Below are 21,136 nucleotides of genomic sequence, written 5' to 3'. Positions count from 1 at the left end.
CAGAGACTGATATCTCTAAACCTGCGTACATTAAACCAAAACTGTCTGCACGGCTAAATAACCCTGAAGGAAAGTGACAAAATATCTGTTTATGTCATTTGGGTAAATTCACCCTTTAATAACTTTGTATTGCACTAAAAAAAACAACACATTTTTGACAAGCATGATTCCAGTTTGCCATTTAGAAAATATTTCTAATAAGATCCATGTTGGGATGCTTGAAGAAGAGAAATGTATTTTCCACCATTTTCTCTCAGCCAAATTCCCTCCTGTATTTCTCCTCCCTGTCCGTCTTCTCTATACCTTCATCATTCCCCCAATTCCTCCCTCATCTCTCCCTTCCTCTGTCATCTCCTCCCTCCCTATCTCCTTCCCTTCAGTGCCGTTTTCACCTCTTCTTCACAAACAGACATCCTCTATACCAGCCTGGCCTCCGTACTTAAAACACACCCCACTTCCCTCAGATGAATAGAAATCTCAACCCTATCTCTTCCAGCCTTTTGCTTTTTTTCCCCCCATTTGCTTTGGCTGTCACAGCGTGGGGTCTTATCGCAAGGCCAAAAGGGAGAAGTTGCCTCGGATTTATGATTAAGGGAAGGCAGGAGAGAGAGACGGAGAGATCAGAGCGATGCATTCAAGTTGCTCATAATAAGCATTAAAGCATTACATGATATTAATCCTGTCAGACTATTAATGTGTATGGGGTTTTGGGTGAGGCCTAATTATGATTGAGAAGAGTGGGAGGTGATTTAGAGGGAGGGGATAAGCAGAGATATATACAGTAGACACACAGGGGCAAACACACACACACACACACACACACGCACACACACTTACGTTGGGGTGCAGTAATCTCCTTATAGCATCAACCAGGCTGGCTCTGTACTGGTCGAGAAACAAACTGAGAGGGAGAGGGAGAGTCAGGTTAGAATGCATTCTTACGATAGCAGCTCCAGATAAAGCAGCAGGCTATTTATTTTCTTTTGTTTACAAATAAATCCACCAACAGGAAGAAGGGGAAAAACAATTTGCATGAGTAAGATGCCCTCCTTTTTGTTTACGTCTGAGTTTCCATGTGTATTCACCTCAGCCTGTTGTCGAGGCACTGAGAGGAATGCAGATACCACCGCCTACAGTAGACACACACGCGTGTGTACTCACACGCATACACACTTTGACTGAGACACTTCAAAGAGACGCAAAAGCACCTTGAATTTGTGGAATTAATACCTGGAGTGTGCGATTTCAGGTTAATATGAAGATATAAGAACAAAAACAATAAACACAAGGAGTAAAGAAAAAAAATCTAACAAACGTTAACAAATAAAATGAATTGGTTATATTCTACATTAAACATCTTTGTACTGTAAGATGTATGTGTGTGTAAGAGAGAGTGCTGTACATGCACCTTTTTCCATATGTACAGCCTCCCACAAGACATGACAACATTTAAATAATGCAGGTACCATATATCACACTGCCACTGTATTGTATTGTATTAATGATAAGTAAGTTACAACTTAATAATTAGTTTAATGCATCGATAGCAGATTATCAGGGTGATGTTGAGTGGACTGCACATGTTTGAGGACATATAGGTTTGCGTTTGTGTATGTTAGTATGTGTACTTGTTTGAGTAACTGTGAGAGTATGTGTGTGTGCAGATTTAAGTGTAGTCATAGAAAAAAGGTGTTTAAAATAGTGATAATGACAAGAGGATTGGATGATGTGAAGAGAACAGGCTCTGGTTGAAGTCACGACTATATAAGCTATAAAGGCATTTTTTTAAGTGTTCAATAGGATGAACTACAGAAAGATGGAAAATAGAGAATAGAGTCTTTTTGTACAAGTGCAATAATAACATAAGGTACAGTACATGAGGATTTTTTTATTTTGCTGAAAATATTTTCACCAAAATAAAAACTAAGCAAAAATGTTCAACTGGCAAAATGTATTTTAAAAAATGAGCCTACATCTGCATTGTTTTCATTAACTGCAGAGATGCTGCACTCTTAAATGTTTGTGAAGGCTTTAAGGATGTTGGTCACCTCAGCTTTAGATTGATATGTTATCTATACAGTATATGTTGGGGTGGAAACTTGACCAGCTGAGGGGGCGAGAAGGCAGAACTATCAATACACCAACTGTCTAAATACACAATACAAAATAATGACTAAAAGACTCTATAAGAGTCTGAAGGAGTGTCTGTCATTGAGGATTACAAACAAATCACTGTATATGCCAGACCCCGGGTCTTGTACTATGACTGTCAATGTATTTCTCTTGTCAGGAGTCAGAAGAAATAACTTAATCGAGAGGCAAATTTAGGTAAGTCAGTCACAGTCTCTCCTCTGCTGTACATCAGCATCTAATAAATAAAATTATATGATTACACTCTGAAATAAAATATAATAGAAATAAAGTAGCAAACCAACCCAGAAACAAGGAGGTGGGAAGAAGCCTGGACAAGTGATCTCAACACATTTCTTCATTGAGACAAACATGTTTTAGTCATTTTAGGAATTCAAGAACAGTTTTGAGAGCTTCAATGGGAAGAAAGAGAAATGTTAGTTTTAGTATCAATTAAGTCTGAACAGTGACCACTTATTTCATTTATGTATGTGATGTCATTGGCCTCTTGTAATTTAGATATGAAAATATAAAAGTTGTAAGCAAGCCCTTTGAAAACAAGTTGATTTTACAAAACAGTATTTTAGGATTCATGTTGTAGGTGTTACTGCACATGTCAAATGGTAGTTAATAGTTAATTAAGCATGATGTTTATAATCTTAAATGAATTGTGAAATGACAATAAGCCATAAACTCTAACAGTATTTCACACCAGTTACACTCTAAAATGTCACCTAATGTTTCTAGTTTAATTTTATCTGTTCACTTATTGTTTATTCTTTTCCTCTTTTTTCAGTGTTCATCTTGTTTTTAAACACATCACATTGAGAGATGAAATCATTTACAAAATGCTGGAACATTCAAGGCCTTAGACAATCTGCTTTTGGTTTAAAAAGCAGAAATTCAGATTCTAATAGAGAGTTAAAAGACTCATGGTGCAGAGAAGATGTTTCCACTGGTCGGCCTCACGACTACACTGAGATTATCGTCCCATCAACAAAAAATCCCACAATCACCGAAGCACTGTGCAATCTACATACCACCATCAGAGTCCCTCCACTACAACCCAGATATTTTTTCTATTCTTGAGGGGGAAACTATTTCAAAATCATGGGAAATGTTTTGATCTGTGGGGACTTGAACGCTCAAACAGGGGAAACTTACCTGGAGGGTCCCTGAATGCCCCGCTAGAAACAGCTTTGACAAGCTTACTAATACAAGTGGCACCCAGGTTTTAACGCTCCGCCGTACACTGGGTCTATACATAGTCAACGGCAGAATATGAGAAGACTCTTTGGGTCGCTACACTTATAGGTCAGCTCTCGGCAGTAGTATGGTAGACTATGCCACCACAGATCTAGACTCAATGCCTCTCAGAGCTTTCACAGTCAGCCTCCTTACACCCCTCTCGGACCACAGCAAGATCACAGTCTATCTGAAAAGGGCACAATGTAACTATGGTTCAATGGTACAATCTCCCAGCTTTCATTGTTAAGACTGGGTGGAAACAATTCAATTTTTTTTTAAAAACCCTGCATCGCAGAACCAATCCAAAGCCTTTAGGGCGGCCCTTCATAGTGGGAGGAGGAGGAGAATGGGGGGGAAACATCATTTCTGGTAAGGTGTGTCCTTGACAAAATGTAAGGGGTGTACGTTTGTTAGCACCATTCAAGCAACTACCTTACCTAACTACCTTAGAAATCCCCAGATGATTGGTAGGCAGGAAGATCTCCAATTGTCTGGTATCACGAGACTATAACACTACGTACTCATATAGATGGACATCAGACAGTATTGGGAAGTACCAAAAGGCACTGGAAAAATCAACAAATGTATGATTTAATTGATTTATTTCTGTCTGAAATGTTTCCCCATTATAAATTTGTTGTAAATTTTGCTGTGGACAAAATTCTAAACAAATAAACAATAACAAACGGTTTGACATTGAATGCAAAGATTTAAGGAAAACTTTGAGAGGATTATCAAATGAAAAACACAGAGACCCAGATAACAAGAACATACAACTCTATGAAACTGAGTAATCCTTAGAGTCCAACCAGTTCTGGGAAAAATGGAACACCCTAAACAAAAACCAGCAAGATGAACTGGTAATTCAACATGGCAGTACATGGATTAATCACTTGTGAATTGTATAGTATTATTATAAAAAAAAAACAATGATCAATACAATATATACACTAAATGGAAAACTCTGGAGGTGGCGATAAAAATAACCAAAACCCTCTAGATCATCTAATCCCTGAAAACCAAAAAAAAGACTTGTGGAATTGATAGAATCCTCAACAAAATGATCAAATACTCAAACTATAAAATCAAATTGGCTATTCAAACTATTCAATACATTTCTATGAGCTGGCACTTTTCCAGACATCTGGAACAAAGGTTTAATAACCCCAATTCATAAATCAGGTGATAATTATGACCCAAATAACTACTGGGGGATATGTGTCACTATTAACCTTTGGAAAAATATTCTGTAACATCATTAATAAACTACTTGTCAATTTTCTTAATGACCGCAACATTCTGCATAAAAGCCAAATTGGATTCTTGCCAAATTCCCGCATAACAGACCATATATTTACCCGCCACACTTTAATTGATCAAGACTTAAACATAAAGAAAAGAAAGGTCTACGTCTGTTTGGTTGATTTCAAGCCTTTGATTCCATCTGGCATGAGGGCCTTTTCTATAGGCTAACTGAAAATAGCATTTGGGGGAAAACATATGATTTAATTAAGGACATGTATACAAAAAGCAAACGTGCTCTAAAGATTGATGACAAACAAACAGCCTTCTTCTCTCAGGGCCGCCACAGAGAGAGCTGGCTACCAGAGGAGGAGAGACTCTGCTCCCAGTGTGACAGAGGAGAGGTACAGACGTGTCCAAAATACCAAACTTTAAGGGAGAAACATTTCTCAAATATAACCAAAATAAATCCTGAATTTGAATCCAAAACAGACATACAGGCACTCCCCTTTTTACTGGGAGAAATCCCCAAATTTGAAATGACTGCAGCAAAATTAATCAACAACAAGTGGAAACTGAAAAATAAAAAACGAATAGTGATCTTTGTGGGGGTTGTTGTTTGTTTGTTTACTCATAAACCTGCCAAATATATTGATTTACAATAACTAAATGATTTAATTTCTTGCATTTTTTTTTACATCAAAACAAGACCCATTGATAAATTAATTGTGAACATAATCACTTATCATTATTATTATTATTTGTATGCACACACACAAATACATACACATAAACACAACAATATAACGCAAACACACACACACAACACACATAATGTATTTAGTTTGTTTCATTGATTCTTGATGCTTTGGCAATGTTGTTGTTGTGACATTCATGCCAATAAAGCAAATTTGAATTGAGCTGATACAGTCAACACGCAAAACCACAGGCCCAAATCAACTCCAATCAATGTAAACAAAATAACACCTGTCTCTGTATCCACAATGACAAATTTCAATCCATTATGTAAGTAAGTAGTGCACTGTCTGTGTGTGTTTGTGTGTGTGTGTGTGTGTGTGTACACCTATTATCACAGATGAGAGTGGAGTAATTTGACTAAAATGCAACAATACAGTACAGATTTGACATAATCCTGCACATCCCTCCAACTGGCCAGCGGAGTGGCAATCTGGACGTAACTTTCCAATCACAGCCTCCGACCTTTCCACATCCAAAATCCTCTGATCCCAGTGAGGAAGGAGAGCTGCATGTTACAGCCTGTCCTCTCTGTATCTGTGCCTCTTTGTCTACCAATAGAGATATGATCTTTCTGTGTATTTACCGGTTAAAAATTGTTAAATTGCCTGTTAAAAAAAAAACATAACAGCTAGTTTCTATCTATTCTATCTATCTATTTCTATCCTCAGAATACATGGAAGAAATTTAGATTAAGACTTACCACTACCAGCTCTTAACGAAACCAGGATGTGTGTACGTATGAGTAAAGTTTATTATTCTTCTAAGGTTAGACAGAAGTGTGAAGTTTATTTGACTTGAAAGGTGAGAGGTTTGTGTTTGGTTTATTTTGCCACAGATACCAGCTCACGGGAAAAGTGACTGGTAAGGAAAACAAGGAAGTGAGCTAGTTGGGTGGAGGTGACAGCTGAAACACACATACACACACTCTGAGGGCAGGGGAAGGACAACGTGTCGTTAAGAGGGCAACAGTTAAAGTCACAGACATAAAAAAAAAAAGAGCCACCGTCATTACTGATGAAATAACTACTACTAAAACATCATGACATAAGAAATAAAAACACATACTGCATGTTAAATAAAGCGAGCCTTTAGGCAAAATGACAGTGAACTCAGTATAAGTGATTTGAAGTTGATGGTAGTAATGTCAGTGTAACATTTATGGACTCACAAATTGAGTGGTCTTCCCCTTTAAGGTCACCTCTGACCCCCTAGACTGTCAGAGGCCTATTGTCTCACGCTGACCCCTCCCACCCCGGACAACCCAGCAAACGCCACAGTCAAAACTGACTGAAGGTCAAGGTGCACAACATGGGCGTGTGTGTCAATGCATTGCTGCTATATTTGTCTGCTTACACACGTATGTATGTTAACATGCAGGATGTTGTCAGAGCTGCAATGGGTCAGATTGGAAACATATGACATCATCAACTAAGCTTCAGATCCCCTAGGGGATATTTAAGGGTTAAGGTGTAAGGGTATATATTCATACTGCATGCATTACTAGTATGCAATACAAGTAAAATACTGGGTTTTATGATAGATTCAGTAGCTATGATGTTATATATTTGTCTGATTCAGGATTTATGGTGCTGGTATGACCTTAAATCTAAAATGAGCCAAACAAAAACAAGTGTGGCTGCAGTATCTTTGGGGAAATTACTGAAAATAATTGTCATTGTACTCTAAAGCTAAAAGATATACACACTTTCTCATTCAAATGAATGGGAAGGTGTGTCCAAACTTTTGTCTGGTACTGTACATATTCTACACTTCTTCTACACACAATATCCTATTAGGTTGGGTTATTTGTAGGTCTCAGCCAGTGACCAAAGGTGACCAGGCTGGGACACTCTGCCTACTGAGATCTGGCTGGTGACATCTTTAGCGTCTTTTAAATCTCAGGGTGTTGCTATTGTGCCAAGTTATCACATAGAGCTTTCAAAGACATGATAGTGTGTGTATGTTTCAGTAATGTGCCAAAATTCCTAATCTAATCCAATCCAGTATGACGGTCTGTTCTTAAATGAAACACAGACGAGGTGTTTGTGTGTAAAAAGTGCACACATGAACGTACAGAAGATGCTAATGACATAATATTCTATACTGCCCTGCAAAGCTAAACTGCAGTAACTACAATTGTAGTCAAAACTGAGTTATGACTGAAAAAATGTCTGTTTTTATCTTGTGACAAATTGTTTAAGTTCAGTCTTGCTTTATCTTTGAATAAAAATGATGCAAAAGTTGCAGTAACTACAAAATCCAACCAAAAACCAAGGCAAACCGCAGTACGTGTAGTTAATGCTTAATGGTTCACATAAATTTTACAATTAAAATAAGTACATCAAGCCAACTTAATAGGTTAAACCTCACTAAATAATACTTTAGGATTGCTTGACTTTTTCTTCATTTTTGATCGATTTCAACTTTTTAAAAAAGGTACAATGTGTAAGATTTCACATTAATTTTAGTTTGAAACAATCAAAAATGGACTAAAAATATCAACAGAATGTGAAGAAATAACAGTTTTAACGTGATGTCAAAGACGTTGATGTATTGTGTTGCAGAGATATCTACTGAAGTTAGCATGCTAGCCAGCTAGCCCTGGACCCATTCAGCCCGTACTGTCTTGTAATACCAGTTTGTGCCTGAGAGGCGACAGTGAGTCATTGTAGCATCCAGTCTGACCTCAGTCCAACATGAGAGGAAGGAGAAGTAGCGCTGCCCTGAGCAGCAGTGGTGGAGAAGAGCCAGGCGGAAAGCTTCTTTTCGCTGTAGGACTGTCAATATTTCACTTTATTAAGTTTTAATATTTCAGGTGAGAAAATAACTATTTAGAATCCCAATATATGGTCAGTTCATCCAAATAACACCTATTTCGAAAGTTGCACTAATGTTGTTGGAGCAGCCAGCCAATGCTGTGGATGCTGGTGAGGTGAGACATCAGCTGATCATGTCAGCTGATCCAATGAACTGCACTGAGTTGAACCAGCTATGTAAGCTGGCATGAGCCATTTGGCCTTGTAACACATTGTAGTAAGCTGGATTGATATTGAAATATCATATCAATAAATTAGGTCTCTACTGGATAACTGTGTCATAAATGGCAGCAATTAATGAAAAAATGATGAAGTGTGGCAGAAAACCATTAGTTACCATTAGTTAATTACGATTAGTGAGTTCTGTGACATTTGATGATTTACACCTACCCTAGGGGCATGTGTGTAACTATTTAGTTGTTACTTAGAGTTATGTTGTAACTTATCTCTGTGGTGCAACCGCTTTCTGATCTGTGCAGCTCTTTGGTAATTTACCGCTGGCTCAAATGTCTCTGTAGCATTTTGATATCTTGATGACTACACACAGATTCACTGTAAAGAGTAAGTTTTACACTATATTCAGTGAGTGATAATGGTGGCGGGGTGATGCGTTTGGGGGGGAAGGGTGGGGGGTGGGTGGTGGTTGGCGGGAGGTATGCTGCCCCCTATTTGTTTGGATCACATGGCCAAATCTTACACGTTGCACCTTTAAACATGCAAACAATAAAACAAATACAACTATAATGTAATAAGAAATCAAACTAAATTCAGATTTTCTCAGGAAGAAGACACTAAGATTATAGTTACTGCACTTTGCCTTTGCACAACCTATATATCTGTTGAAGGTAATACAAAGGTAGAATTCAGTATCTGCATTTTTGAGGTCACAGGTGAAATAATTGGTCGTGGTTTTTAAGCCACTATAAAACATTTAGCTGGACAGTCAAAAAACTTTGAAGCCATTTTTCTCAGTTTCATTGTTAGCGTAGTTACTGCGGTTTGCCTTTGTAGGGCAGTATAGTACAAACAGAGAAAAATGCACACACATGCACAAATTCACATTCACACACATAAACAGGGCTTTATCTCAGTGCCCACACATGGACAGCTTTTGGAAAAGCACACATGCCAAAATCCAAGCCAAGGATTCTCTGCCACCCACATGCCCACTGCAGGAATCCCTCTGTCTGTCTCTCTCTCTCTCTCTCTCTCTCTCACACACACACAGATATAAGGAGCCCCACAACACCACACTTTCTCCACTACTCTGTCTTTCTCTCTGTTGATTACCGTGTCATTAATTACATGTTTCTATAATTTGTAAGACCAAAAAAAAAAAGACATTAATCGTAATCCTTTCTTCTGTTTTTCTCATTCATTTCTTCAATTTCTCTTTCAGTCTTTCATCCCCTCCACTGTTTTTCTATCATCTTTTACAGCTCCACTACACTACATCTCCTTTTTGTTTGTTCCATGATGGGGAAATGTGTCTTAGCTCTATTTGCTCAGACAGGTTAAACTGGCATGGCGAGAAGGACAAGAAGTGCATTTCAAGAGTAAGATTTAATATCACCCACTCTGTAAAATGACTGCAAGCAGCAGTGGTAGGCCATTTTCATATTTATAACCTATGTATGACTGCCATATATGCTCTATGAAGCATACTGGTGGTTTTTTTCACTAAAGTTTATTCGATTTCAGCAGCGGTCTTTTGACATACAGTACCAATCAAAAGTTTGAACACTTTCTCAATCAAATGCCCAAACTTTTGACTGGCACTGTAAGCATTTTTTTTAATCAACAGCCATTGTGACTGGCCTTGATGTATAATATCCAGAGACTAGGTCTAGCAGTATATTAACCTACACTTCAGACCTTGAATACTATTTTTCACACTTGTGACATCACACAGAGAGGCAGCTCATAACATCTTGTCTAAGTGGTGCAATTTCATCACATTAAAACGTTGGTGAAGCGGTGAGGGGTACCAAATTCATACTTTAAAGGCACTTAAATAATATCACTAACGGCAAAATGCACTCCAAGACTTGCCAATTCTGCTTTTCCATTACCTTTCTATAAGGAAAGGCAGGATATCCAGTGAAGTTAGCACATAATGGACAACTGATACACAATGTTACACCAAACCCCTCTCCTCACTCCCCTCCTCTCTTCTCTCTTCTCCTCTCTCGTCCTCTCAGTGGTGGTTCCGCTGCTACCAGTAGGCGCCATAATTAATCGGAGCGAAAGCCACGTTGTTGACCTTTTCGCAGGTGATCATCACAATGACGCGCCCGTTAATCGGTCAGCCATCACTCTTCAACCACCACCACTGCAATTATCACACAATCACTCACTTACATACACACGCAGAAAAGATGGCACCACACAGAAAAAAACATCTTACAGCACACACACACAAGACTAAAGCAGGCATCTCTTCTGAGAGAAATGGGAAATCTGAAGAACCTGCAATATCTAAAATGCACATGCAATTTACTCTGTTCTCACACTATCTGCTTCTGTCTATTGCACACATATACACTACATATGCACTAGGGATGTGCAGAGAACCCAGTATTTGTATTTGTATCAGTATTTGTTGAGGCAGCAAAATTATTTGTATTTGTATTTGAATAAAAGTGGAAAGAAGCTTCAAATATCTGTTTGTGTTTTTATTACGCTTTTAATTTTAGAAATTTTAAGTGTTCATAAATAAACTACCCACACTGGGTCTCGAACTGGAGTCTCCCAGATCATAGACGACTACGCCGACTACTGAGCTAAAACTTTACTGATTTATACACCCATAACACAGAGACAGCACAGTGTGTAACGTGTAGGGAAGAACTTCGAAGGCGATTATTGCTTTGCACTTTTCATTTATTGCCTAATTTTTATAACCTAATTTTGTGGAAAGGAGAAGGGGAACAACAGGTTATGGAGAATCCCTTGGGAGCACTTTGCGTGTGTCAGTAGCTCAGCTTTATCTCTGGGGAACACCCCCAACTCTGGGAGTGATGTCCAAATTAGGAAATGTGCGTCATGTAGCAGGTGGATGTGACTCCCCTCGTTGAGACCTGCTGATAGACGTAACAGCAAAGTAGAAAACAGAGACTGAGATAGAGATGTAACTGACCTGTGCACTGATATTTGACATGTTTTTTTTTTCTTCCCAAAAACAAATAATTTAAAAAATATTTTTAGGAGACAAGTATTTGTTAAAAAAAACAAAACAAACAAAAACACTGTGCTTTGCCGAATAACGTATTAGCATTCGGGCCCACCCCTAATATCCCCTAGTCCACTGTAAAATATCTTCTATTAGCTGCCTGATCTCTTTCTCTCTCTGAGTTTTGTACCTCACTATTACATGTAATGACCGTGACATTACAATAATGATAACAGCATTTGCTAATGTTGCACTTAGCACACACTCAAGCAGACAGATACGCACGAACTGTACACAAGCTGATTTTGTTCAGTGTTTGTGAAGCTGGAAAGTATTCAAGTACTTGTGCTTCAACCAACAGCATGTCAGTCTTCCCAGCGAGCGTGTGTTTGTGTGTGCACGTGTGTGTGAGTGTGCAGGTGTGTGGTGGAGGGTAAACAGACATAAATGCTTTTTACCCACCTCTAAAAGTTTGAAACAGCTTAAAGGAAGGAGCTGGTCCACTGTTCCATGACCAGGAAAGAGCCTCCTTACCAACACCCTGGCTTAAGCTTTCCCAGGGAGGATGAGCAGTGTGATACCCAAATAATAGCGGCACACCTTCCTGTTTATTATTTTATTTTAAAGGGATCCCCCATGCCTGTTCTTCTGTCCATAGGCACCATCCTGAACCTCCATGGAAGTTGGAGACATGTCAAGACAGCTCATCATATCCTGAGTCTACATCTCAGAGTGAATCTCATCCATTGCTGGCACCTCAACACCGCAGAGTTTTAGACTACCTCAGTGACCTCTGGCAGAGTAAGGCGTCCTCCGAGTCTGAGTCCCCAATTTCATCGTTCAACAAAATCACCAGTCAAGGTCAGCAGTTCTCCTCTGCTAAAACAATCCCTGCTTGCCCTGAGAGTCATCTAATGGTTTTCCTGGACCTTCTTGAGGCCAAATGAATGTCCAGGGTGCACAAAAAAAATCATAATGCATTTTATCCCACACAGTACAATTGAGCGATAAAAAAGATTTAATTCTTGATTGGCCACAAGATCTACATTTCAATGACAGATGGGCTAATTGTTATGTTTATGTTGCTCTATCTCTCCATTTCAATCTCCATTTCTACTCCTCCCTCCATCCGCCCTCAACTCTTTCTTTATCTTACTGTGTCTCTTTCCTTGTCAAGGCGCAATTATTTGCAATTTGCCTAAGTCATCCATTTGCTGGGACACCAAGCATGAAAACGAGGCAATTTGGTGTAAAATGGAGGCAGGCAGGCATCTGAGCATATGTATGTGTGTATGAGTGCGTGTGTGCGTGTGTGTGTATGTGTGTGTATGCATGTGTGGACAAGGTCCAGGCGCTGGTGGGGGGCCATGCAAGAACTGTCACGCAAAAGTGAAAATTAATGCCATGAACGCACACACACAGAGATAAAGGTATCGTTAGTGTGTGTGTGTGTGTGTGTGTACCTACCAGTCTGCACACATGACAATGTCAAAGTGACCCTCTAGTGCTGAAATGTCCGACTCACAGTCCCACCTCACCACCCTGTAACATACACATAAAACAGAGATCAAAGTTTAGTATTTGCAGCGCTGGCGACAGCAGACGGCCAGCGTTTATGAAACTGCACACAGAGCGAAAGCAGTTTGTCCGTCTTTTGTCCTTCACTGCTTCTTTTCGCTCTTTCCAACACTTTGAGCTTCTTTCTCCCTCACACCTCTCTCTCTCTCTCTCTGACCCCCACTGTTTTTCTGCTTCAGTAGAGACTCGGAGAAAGCATCGGGGAGGGAAGATATGTCATCTGTGAGGTAAAGACAGAGAGCTTCTGACATGACACTTGACATTTATACCATGTGAACACACACGCACACACACACACACAGAAGGGCCACCTCCATACGTATATCTCACTGTTCAATATTTCCGCTGTCCTCTCTCTCCTGCTTTGTCTCTTTTAGCACAAGTTCAAATTTAAATTTGCTTTTATTAACATAACTATAATTAAGTCCAATATTGCCGACACAGATTCTACCAGGTTTACAATAATTTTGAATGTAAGAAAAAGATTAAAAAAGACAACAAGTGGTTTGCACATCACTACACCATATACACTATACAACCCTCTACACACACACTATGAAAAACACTATAAAAATAAGAAAATATATATGATAGGATAAGATATTGTGGTAATAGTGAGAATCTCAGAAGAAAATAGGTAAAATAATAAAAAAATAAAAATAATAATTCATCTTTCTGCTGGCCTTCCCTCAGGCTCAGATAATATTATTCTGCTTTTATGGCAATACCAGTTTTCCCCCCCGGTAACAATTGGTGGAGAGTGACTCAAAATTTGCGTCATTTGACCACAAAACATTGCTCTTGTTGTCTCAATGTCTTGTTGTCAGCAGAACTGACACACACTGTTTTCTCTGAGTTGCCAGATTTGTCTGTGTCCACCAGTTTAGTTTGAGTTTTTGCAGTCGATGTCTAGTGGTTGACGTACTTTTTTTTTTTTTTTTTTAGCTATAATGTGGTTGGTGCGGATTGTGTGAGGGCTCTGCTGATGCCATGCAATGTTAGAGTAGCTGAGCTTCCTCCTCCTCTCTTTTTCCACACCATTTTCCCTCTCCCTATCTCTCTCTATCAGACTGTCAGGCAGATTGGAGGATTATTAATTAGGCATTATTAACACTCAGTAAACAAAACATTAGGCCCTGCTAGAAACACAATCTCGATTCGCGGCAGGAGGTCCCAACACGCACACACATACAGTACGCATACAAGTGCACACACCATCACGCGACATGCCCCTCCCTCCCCCTCCCCTTGTCCAATCGCATCGTGCCCTTCGCCCTCTCTTGCGGTGCGGCGATGACAGCAGGCATAATCTGAAAAGAAAACAATCAAAGTAATGTAGCCTAATTATACGTTTACTTTTTCACTCCATCTTCCACTCGTGTAAATATGCGCAGGAGGGAGGAACGGAGAGAGAGGGAGAGAGAGAGAGAGCGAGAGAGAGAGAGTGAAGAGGTAGGGGAGCGAAACAGTCAGTCAATGGCAAAATGCCTTTTTTGAGACAGGGACAACAATTAACTACGTTTTAGCCGTCCTTGCATATGAAGCGTGTGTGTGTGTGTGTGTGTGTGTGTGTGTGTTGAGGAAAGTTCTCGATGGTTTCTGGATGAGAACTCCCTATCAAAGGGAATCAGTTTGCTTGGATGACTGTGTACGCACACACACACACACACACACACATTATTCTACTTTGAAGAATGGGTGTTACAGTATGTAGCTAACAAGGTTTGTTTTTCACATTAATTTTTAAAATCTAAACACATAAAGCTGTAAAAGTTGATAAATTTATTCAAGATAAAAAAAATCTTATTTAATTGTCTTTTGATAAAGAGAATTATACAATATGATGGTATAAAGATGTGTTGTCCATCTAATGTTGGTCCACAACCATCACTTATAGAATATAATTATTTGACAATAGTACTAAATAATAATTAATAATTATTAGGTTTAGGTGTCTGAATTAGGAAACGCTGGAAAGGTTTATATGCCTATAAATCACTTCCTCTTTGTCGCTATACAGTTGGGAAAAACATTTCTCTTACCTGTTGTGTTGCTTTGTGTTCCTTACTAACCATGCACTTAATTCTCATGACCTATTTTACAATCATGAATGTATCTTTCAAAAAGTCACTTGATTAAAAAGAGAGGACAGTTAGTTGTTGTGACTGGAATACAGCCATGGTTAGGGTTTTATATCCCCACTGGGGGCAACCCAAACTAAAAACAGCATATGTTATGTTTGCTTGTTGTCTTATAGTACAGCATGATGTGGGCTCCAATCAAAGTGGGCAGTTTTAAGAAATGTTTGAGGTGCTTCCAGCTGAAAATGTTAACACAACAACAAAAATCCCCGAACACTATACACTCCTCCATCAGACTGCATTGATAAAAAGCCCAGAGTAGAGGTCATGTACGTATCTTTCCATGAACAACTAAATAAATGGTCTCACCTGGTAGATACATGCGTTGACCCAAACTTTCCAGCTTGCCTGTTTCTCTCAATAAGCCCTCGTACATCTGACGTGCTGCAGTCAAGGATCCGTCATAAACACTCACAAAACATAACCAACTGTGGAAAAATGCTTAAAGGTCCCACATTATGTGAATTTAACTTTTTACATACTGCCACAGATATTCAGATAAAAAAAAACATTTGGACAAGATGTTGCTAAAATTTTAGGCAAAAAACGCTGGCGCACTATGAACATTTTTTTATAATGACATAGAATTCTACACAGAGTATATTTCATATATTTTTGTTAATTAAAATCATCTTTTTTTCAAAAGCAAATTTACTGCCAAATATCAAACATTCTTTGAGTGAGCAATAGCATGTTTGAAACATGAAACATGTGGATCCTTGGATACTAATCAGGTTGTTCAAACTACTAACCATCCCATCAAAAAATATTAGCTTTACGTTTTTTTGAAGTGGTGTGTCCTGTTGCAAAAGAGCAACATGAAGAGACACAACCTTAAAGTAGGACCGTCTTTAGGTGAAAACATATGGTAGGCACCCACATAGAGACTGACTGAGTGTGTAGAGATGATCTCCAGGGATAGAGAGCCACCCTGCAGAAGCAGATCACAGCAGCCTCTAGCTGGATCAATGGGAAGGCTTTTAACCACAGATACACAAACTCACACCGTCCCTCTCATACACACACACAAACACACACACATACACACACACAAGCGTGCGCAGATGAACGCACACACAAAGGCAGGGTGATTGATGTCAAGTTGTCTATTAATACACTGGCTTGTGGAGTTGCAAAGCAATTCAATTAGGATTTCCTTGTCTTTAAAGCCTGCAAAGAGCTGAGACAAATCCAATCGACAAAGACAGAGAGCGAGCGAGATAGAGAGGGCTGAGAGAGAGAGAGAGCAGGAATGCGTGATGAGTTGATAGATGGATTGATAGCTGGAGAGCCAATCCAAAATCAAAGAGGCCTCCCAGACACAGATACACAATAATATGTAGGTTAGCACACATTTATACACACAGGCACACACACGCACGCGCACACACACACACACACACACACACACACACACTGGACACCTGTGCATCAGTGTGTTATGCATAGTGATGACAGGGCGAAGAGCAGAGCAGCTTACTGTAATCTCATCAGCAGCACACCACTAGGGGAGAGGTCAGCACAGACACAAACACATATATGTTGAAAACACACACACGCACGCACGCATACACACATGCAAGCAGAAGCAAAGAATTTACTTTCTTTTTTCTTTTTTTTAATTCTTTGCTTCTGTGTGTGTAGCAGAGAAAAAAGGCAAAAGAGGGAGAGATTTGAGTACTATTGAACATTAAAGTGGAGGAATATTTGTTCCTATCTCTTGAAGTAGACACGTAGCAGCCAATGACATGCATCAATCATTCTTAATGGAACATTTCAATTGATTTTCAACATGAGTATTCAAGGTCACAGCAACAGAGTCTCTCCTCTCTGGTGTGTGTTTTGTGTGTTTCCGCACAATGAATGAGGTCAAAAACTTCTAAGGAAAGGGGGGGAAAAAAAATCTGGAAATTTCTTAATGCTGTCTATTCAAGACTTCTCTGTCCACATATCTTCTCATCTATTTCACTGTATAAAACTGAGCCATATCACAACCCGCTATCTCTTTCTATTGTAACACCAGCCGCACAATAAGGCCATGTGAGACAAACATTGGCCATTAGCACAAGGATAAGACCAACAGCTCCCTCAGCGAGAGGAAACGCCACACAGTGCCTACAGTATGAGAATGGGCCAATTTGGCTGAGCCCAGAACAAATTATCTGTCTTTCTCAACCCTCCCTCTTTCTGTCTGTGTGTGTTCGATCCATTCTCGCTATGATTTCACTTACAATTCTCTCTATGTGTTTGTTCTGTGAAACAAAGCAGTCGGTCAATGGTGTATTGTTTGTGTGCCCAAGTGTGTGTGTGCATTTTACAGGCTCCATAATGTTATTGTGGTCTTATTGTGATCACTAAAGGAGCATTGTAGCCGGCTCAGACAGAGATATTGTAAGCAGAGCTAAATATGGAAGTGCCGTATCGGTCAATGGGGAAGAAATGTATATTTATATTTCCTGCTTTTGTGAAACGACTGTGGCAAGTCAGAGCTTCTTTTTTCTCGTTTGTGTAGTTGTTGAGTGAATAAAGCAAGATCTGGAGGGATGGGAGAGAAAGGATCAGAATGGAAGATGAAGAAAATGAAAAAGAAAAGAGGGTACAAAGAAGATCAGACAAGAAAAGAAGAGTAAAGTAAGATGGTTTACAAGCTGACAGACAAAGCTGATCAATAACCCACTCAAAGAACAAATGTTGGCAAAAATCTCACCTAAAGATTTGCCCTAAAAACTTAATTATAGGCCTAAACCTTAACCACACACAAAAACATTTTAAACATACCTTGATTGTTCCTGCTTCTAAAACACTCAGCAAGCCCTAACCCTAGCATTAGATGAAGTCTCAAACCAAATCTGACAGGATGGCAATTACTGTGCTCTTAACATGGCATTGTGGGCAGCTAGGATTGGTAGATGCCATGTTGAGCGCTAGCGCTGGGTATTTGTCACTGTGGGTGCCCCATCTGCTGCTTTTGCCTAAAGATAAAAGAGGTGGACGCCTATTCTTCCTTCACTCCAATCCCATCTCTGATTTCAGTGCTGAAACACCAAAGTTACAATGCGCTGTCTACTTTCTGTTGATGATGCCACCTCAAAGAGTCACTGTATAGCTAAAGTAGGGGAAATGGGAAAAAAAAAGATTATATGAGAAATTATCCTGGTGACATGGCGTGGAAGAGATTAAAATACTAGCACAGTTTATTAGTAATATTAATGGTTTGGATTGCAAGGATTTAATTACGATATTTTAGATGTTTAATAGGCAGTAACAACTGGGAGGTTGATTTATGACTGATTACTCTGATTAACTATGAGACTAGGATATTACTACTGCAGGAGTTGCAATTATTTTATTGATGTATACACATTTTATGGATTAAAAAAGCACATGTAAAAGTCATGTTTTCACATCTGAAATCTTACACTTCACGTGGAAAAGTGTCCAAGACCCACAAATGTCTGTAACGTGTGATTTTTTTTTTCACATGTGAAATGTAAAAAAACAAAACAAAAGAACAATGTGCATTTATGTGAATTTATCATGTGGAATGCTGTTACACACATGATATTACATCATTGTCCCTTAAAAAATAAATGTATGTAGAATGTAATATCTGAGAACCACGTGTATAATGTGAATTTATCACATGATTTTCATGTACAGCAAAACCAAATGTTCTAATTGAAACCTCAATAGAAAAGACAAAAATGTTCACAGAAACAAATCCATATGAATGCATATAAATAAATGTTAGCCACAGGAATGAGGCAGAGATAGAGAGATAGACAGAAAGAGAAGGAGAGGGGACGATGAAAGGATACTCTGAATGGACTTCTCGTTCCCATCTGATAGCAGAACTTCCTTCACGTCAGCACAAATGGCAACCTGAGCGACAGAGAGACAGGAAAGAGACAGAGAAATGAAACAACACAGAACAAAAGAACAAAACCAAAAGCACCCTTAGATGAAGCAAACATCTGAACGCACACACACAATAATGACATAACCATATCTACAAAGCTTCACTCTTTGGCAGCCCAGCCCGCCCCACCCTCTCTCTCCATTGCTCCCTCTCCTCCCTGCCATTTCCCTCTCTATCTTCACCCCATTTTTATGTCTGCATTATTTTAATCATTCAATCAAATCAGTCAATACTTTTATCATTGTGGCTAGCGGTGGGGGCTGCTATCTTGCTATCACTCTGTTCAGTAATTGCATTGTGACAGGGGATGATGGCAAGCGCAGAGCCTTTTCATTTGACGCTGGGTGTTTATCGGGCCGAGCCATCACTCCGTTCGCCGCTGTCACTCTGCACTCGGCTCGCCGGGCCTGCCTGATGCCCTTCATATAACTTTGCGGTGCAGACTGTGAGAGATGGAGAGAAAGAGAGGGAGAGGGAGGGAGACACGGGAATGGATAGAAAGCTTTGTGCTGCGCTGTGTGTCTCTGTGTGTGAGAGAGATATAGATAGAGAGGTGTGTGCTTTACTATAACCCCATCTATTCACATTCTCTTTTCTTTGCAGATGCTTTTTTTATATCAGCGAGTTTGTGTCAGGCTGTCAATTTCTGTTAAGGAGTGTGTGTGTGTGTGTGCATAAACACATAGGTAAGTGTAAGTGCAAGTAGCTATTGTGCTGGTATGCACACGAATCCTATCTGGATAACTCAATATAATCTTAATTTGTATGGCATATAGATAATACATGATGTAGCATATGAAGTGTATAAAATTTTCTGTAAAAAACAGAACGCGTACACTTGCATGCTTTCACCCAACTACATACACACACACACACACGCACACACACATGCACACACACGTTCAGACCCTGCAGGGTGTGTGAGCGGGTCACAGTGATGTGCGTCCCACCATCTGCTCAAATGGAGGAAGTGACCTCCGGGCTGAACCAGAGCATCCAGCTGAAAGATCTGGAGCCCAATCTGGCAACCCACAAGCAATATACCCTGTTACCCACCAAAATTACCACACACATACACACACACACACACACACACACATACACACACACACACACATAGTCAAGCTATATCAAATACACACAATTATCTAAACCAAGGTTATCAAAATGTCAAACTCTGTACACCACTGTGGTGTAAGTAATCTGATATCAAACTAAAAAAACCTACTTTTTATATATTCTAGCAGTTGTGCTTGTTCTCTAAAGTGTATTTTGTTCCTGCTTGAAGAACCGAAATATTCATAATCAGTAAGCTATGACTTTAATGTATAAAATTACTAAAATTTTTCCTTAGAATCTTTATCCTAGTTGATAAAAAAATATTGGAAAAAGCATGAGAGAGAACAACAGAAAGACTTTTTTTAAAAAATGTATGCCCTTTATCAGACAGCAACAGTCTGTAATTTGTATTTTATTGTCCATCTGTCTGATGGAGTATCATGCAACACATATGGGTAGGGGATCAGCAAAGTTTTAGGATTCTTACTCTGAGGACCGTAAATGTAAATGTACAAAAATTCCATGGCTATCCATCCGGTAGTTGTTGAGCTATTTCAGTCTGCTGCCAAGACGTGATGGACGGACCGACTGACTGGCTAACATTACCATCCCAAGAGCAACATCGCTTGGGTGGCTAAAAACCTCCACGAGGCTTGTCAGTGCAATCCGTGTGATAGAGATCACAGTTTTCAAAGCAGAGTAGAGAGTTAAGAACAGAGAGGATTAACCATGATTCAAAAATGGCCTGGATATGAACTTTGAAGTCTAAGAGAAGAGAGAAGCATAATTTCATCTACTTTGGGGGTGAGGCTACAAATGTAAAGGTGACATATCTTCATCAGATTGCATGTGGCAAGGTGCTGTAGATAGATGCTTCCTGTGAAGGACTCATCTAGATTTGTCACATCTGTCTCAACAAAGTCCCCTCCACATCCCATTCTGTGTCTCCCTAACCTGTTGTCACTTCCCCAGTGGCTCTCTCCCTCTCTGTCCTTGTGTGTCTGTGATTGTCTGAGTGGAAGCAGGTGTGCCAGAGTCAGACTAGAGCCAAACCAGCTGCACCTCATCTCAA

The 21,136-nt window shown here is 39.5% G+C and overlaps 1 protein-coding gene across 3 annotated transcripts in view; it reads right to left on the bottom strand.

The window, feature by feature from the left end:
* The window catches only part of camkmt (calmodulin-lysine N-methyltransferase), a 121,359-nt gene that overhangs the window by 12,926 nt on the left and 87,297 nt on the right, over positions 1-21,136 (bottom strand). For 2 of the 3 annotated variants that reach the window (XM_067610539.1, XM_067610538.1), the window contains exons 7-10: positions 18,905-18,968; positions 15,396-15,462; positions 12,835-12,909; positions 838-901 (exon numbers count right to left, since the gene is read on the bottom strand). In XM_067610539.1, coding sequence (XP_067466640.1) covers positions 838-901; positions 12,835-12,909; positions 15,396-15,462; positions 18,905-18,968 — 270 coding nt within the window. Of the gene's footprint in view, positions 1-837; positions 902-12,378; positions 12,744-12,834; positions 12,910-15,395; positions 15,463-18,904; positions 18,969-21,136 lie in introns of those variants that run through there. The other variant, XM_067610541.1, reaches the window with a different exon arrangement.

The sequence above is a fragment of the Thunnus thynnus genome, chromosome 14 (genome assembly GCF_963924715.1).
Source record: "Thunnus thynnus chromosome 14, fThuThy2.1, whole genome shotgun sequence".
Lineage (NCBI taxonomy): Eukaryota > Metazoa > Chordata > Actinopteri > Scombriformes > Scombridae > Thunnus > Thunnus thynnus.
The sequence above is the reverse complement of the archived record's forward strand: the minus strand, read 5'-3'. Positions and strand labels throughout refer to the sequence as shown.